Here is a 3,520-nt window from a genome sequence, read left to right on the forward strand (position 1 = left end):
CCTCCTCTCTCTCCTCCTCTCTCCTCCTCTCTCCTCATCTCTCCTCTCTCTGTCCTTCTTTGATTAACATCTCAGTTAGAAAATCCTCCGGAACATTTTTATCGACTCTGTTTTGTCACACGTCCGTAAAACGGGAGACGACATAAAAACAAGGTCACCTCGGAGCTCGCTCAGTTTTCTCCTGATGAGACAAGAACAAACTGAAAAAGTAAAAACGAATTTTCTCATTTTTTATAACTTCATGTTACTAATGGATCAAATGACTGTTTACAATGTGAAAGCGATGTAGAGGATTATCTCCAGCCTGTGCAGCCTGTATTCAGAAATATACTGTTCATGATTTAAAGTTGATTATATACAGGTTTCTGCTCCGGGTCTCTAAGCTCCATTTAAACAAGATGAGATGCTGATTCAGAGCTGAGGCTCCCTGCTGCTGAGGCTGTGTGTGTGTGCAGTCAGTCAGTCAGGTGTGTGGCAGGTGTGTTGGCAGATGTCCCCGAGTCTCCAGATGGTCCTGTGGGGCCTCCTGAGTCATTTATCTCTAAACGAGTCCCATCTGCTGAGCTTCTGCTGCGGAGGTGGAGGTGACCAGAACGAGACGCTTTCAAGGAAACGCTCCTGTGTTTATGTAGCGCTGCTGTCACCTGACTGTCTGTCACCTGACTGTCACCTGACTGTCACCTGTCACTGGAGGTCGACTGCATGAACACTCACTGATCAGACTCTCAGAGTGGTGTGTGTCAAAGTAACCTGAGAGTGTGTGTGTGTGTGTGTGTGTGTGTGTGTGTGTGTATAGCAAATACCTGTGTCATTAAATTCTTAATTTCCCTCTGAATTCCCCTTTAGTCAGTTGCAAAGTTTTGAAGCTAAGCTAATAGCTAATGATTTAACATTTAATTTCAAATACATTCAAATACAAACAATAATTTCATTCAAATACTTTTATGATCGATACCACTTAGTTTGAATACAGACAAAAGCCATGAAACAGTTAGCTTAGCATAGAGACTAGAGGCAGGGGTAAACAGCTAGTCTAGCTTAGCACAAAAACTGGAAGCAGGGGGAAACAACTAGCCTAGCTTAGCATAAAGATTGGAAGCAGGGGTAAACAACTAGCCTAGCTTAGCATAGAGACTGGAAGCAAGGGTAAACAACCAGCCTAGCTTAGCATAAAGACTACAAGCAGGGGTATACAACTAGCCTAGCTTAGCATAAAGACTGGAAGCAAGGGTACACAACTAGCCTAGCTTAGCATAAAGATTGGATGCAGGGGTAAACAACTAGCCTAGCTTAGCATAGAAACTGGAAGCAAGGGTAAACAACCAGCCTAGTTTAGCATAAAGACTGCAAGCAGGGGTATACAACTAGCCTAGCTTAGCATAAAGATTGGAAGCAGAGGTAAACAACTGGCCTGGCTCTGTCCTAAGGTAAAGACATTGGTCTAGCTGCACTTCTGAAGGTCACTTAATAAAAACAATGTTGTATATGTATTTGTTTTCTGAATCTATGCTAAGCTAAGCTAACCCTCTCCCGGCTCCAACTTTATATTTCCCAGACAGATAGAGAGTAGTTTCAATCTTCTTCTCAAACACTCGTTAAAAAGCAACGTGATGAGTGTATTTTTTTTATTTAGGTAAATAATTAATTTCTCTATATTCCACTTTGTTATTTAGCTTCTTCACTAGGTCCTTAATAAAAATAAAGTTCCTGATCATAAAATAAAGTTCAGCGGTTCTGTTTGTACAGATTACATTAATGATAAATGTCAAACAGATGTAGAAATGTGATTGTTTTTACTCGTCCTCTTATAATCTGCCTGTTACATCACAGTTTAATGCTGCCTGCATCATATCAGCATCATACTATTGAAAATGTATATGATGTCATCTGTAGCGGCGGACAGTAACCAGCCAGTAATGTGTTTACTGACGTGAGTGTTTTTCCTACAATTCTAGGAGTATGATGCCCAAAGCCCTGGACGGTCAGATCGTTATGGAGAAGACGCCTCGTTACTTTGTTACCGTGGAAACGCCGGAACGGGTCCACTCCATGTCGCAGGACGTGAAGCTGATCGTGGTCGTCCGTGACCCCGTGACCCGAGCCATATCGGACTACACACAGATCATCTCCAAGACCCCCAACATCCCCCCATTCGAGAGCCTCGTCTTCAAGAACCACAGCACAGGTACGACGTGACTCTGGGGTCAAGGTGTTTGAGGGAAAATCGTCTTTTCCCGGGTTCAGATAAAAACCGCTTTCTGAGGAAACGTCACTTTCGTGGTTATTTCTCCCTGTTACACAAACAGGAGCTGCAGCTGGTGAATTCAGTTTATTTTTAATGCTGCCAATAAATGAGTCTCAGGTTGTAGACCAACAGATAACTGACTGACTCGGCTGTAACATCATGTTTTGTGTTTACAGCCCACAAACTGTGGCGTGATTGTCCCACAATTCATAGGGAGACAAAGAATAATAAAAACAACAGGAGTCAGGGTCAGGCGTCCGGACTGGACCGATAACAGTTTTAATGTAAAAGATGGATGAGGGTCTGAGATCACAGTGACAATAGCAGTGATGGTTTCCTGGTTCCTGTCTTCCTGTCTCCAGGTCAGATCGACTCTCTGTGGAGCCCACTGTGGATCGGCCTGTACGCCCAGCACCTGGAGCGCTGGCTCACCTGGTTCCCCAGGACTCAGATCCACCTGGTCAGCGGCGAGAGGCTCATCTCCGACCCGGCCGGAGAACTGGGCAGAGTCCAGGATTTCCTGGGTCTCCAGAGGATCGTCACGGACAAACACTTCTACTTCAACAAAACGAAAGGCTTCCCCTGCCTGAAGAAGCCGGAGGGCAGCAGTAAACCTCACTGCCTGGGGAAGACGAAGGGGAGGACGCACGCCTCCATCGACCCGGAGGTGATGCAGAGACTGAGGGATTTCTACAAGCCTCACAACCAGCGCTTCTATCAGATGGTGGGTCAGGACTTCGGCTGGCAGTGACCCTGCCTCGTGTAGCATCTTCCATCCGACTGACACTGATGCAAAGACTCGGAGAACAACAGGTCCAGAGCAGCTGATCTGCCTCGGACCTGCAGAGCTGCATCTCAGAGACTCGATGAAAACAACCCAGTGTCAATACTTCACCTCCACCAATCAATTATCTTGTTCACGTGTCAGTTTTATTATCATAGATGTTCAGTAAAGGAGGCGACTGCACCGACGGTTTGTGGTTTGTAACGAGGGCGTCGTCTCTCCAGGTGGTCCAATAAGGCACCCATCTTAAGACTGTGGTTGCTATTGGTTACCGCTGTATAAAGTCGATCGGTGAAATGCACAGTGTAACTCGTAGTGTCTCTGGTCTGCGGTTCAATCCTGTAGTTGGTAGGATGATGCATTTTCACACTCCTGTGTTTCCAGAACTTTCTTTTTCTACCTGTTTGTTTTTCACTCTCACCGGTTAATAATTTAAAGGCAATCAGTGCACACATCGTTAGTATCAAGTATTGTTCCCGAAAAAAGGGTGA

At 45.2% G+C, this 3,520-nt stretch overlaps 1 protein-coding gene across 1 annotated transcript in view; it reads left to right on the forward strand.

The window, feature by feature from the left end:
• Positions 1–3,514, forward strand: part of hs3st3l (heparan sulfate (glucosamine) 3-O-sulfotransferase 3-like) — a 13,507-nt gene extending 9,993 nt beyond the window's left edge. The window contains exons 2-3 of the mRNA XM_023404104.1: positions 1,956–2,185; positions 2,608–3,514. Coding sequence (XP_023259872.1) covers positions 1,956–2,185; positions 2,608–2,996 — 619 coding nt within the window. The 3' untranslated portion in view covers positions 2,997–3,514. The remainder of the gene's footprint in view (positions 1–1,955; positions 2,186–2,607) is intronic.
• The last annotated feature ends 6 nt before the right edge of the window (positions 3,515–3,520 follow it).

The sequence above is a fragment of the Seriola lalandi genome, unplaced genomic scaffold (genome assembly GCF_002814215.2).
Source record: "Seriola lalandi dorsalis isolate HSWRI2012SDOR001 ecotype SW California unplaced genomic scaffold, Sedor1 jcf7180002054221, whole genome shotgun sequence".
NCBI classification, from domain to species: Eukaryota; Metazoa; Chordata; class Actinopteri; order Carangiformes; family Carangidae; genus Seriola; species Seriola lalandi.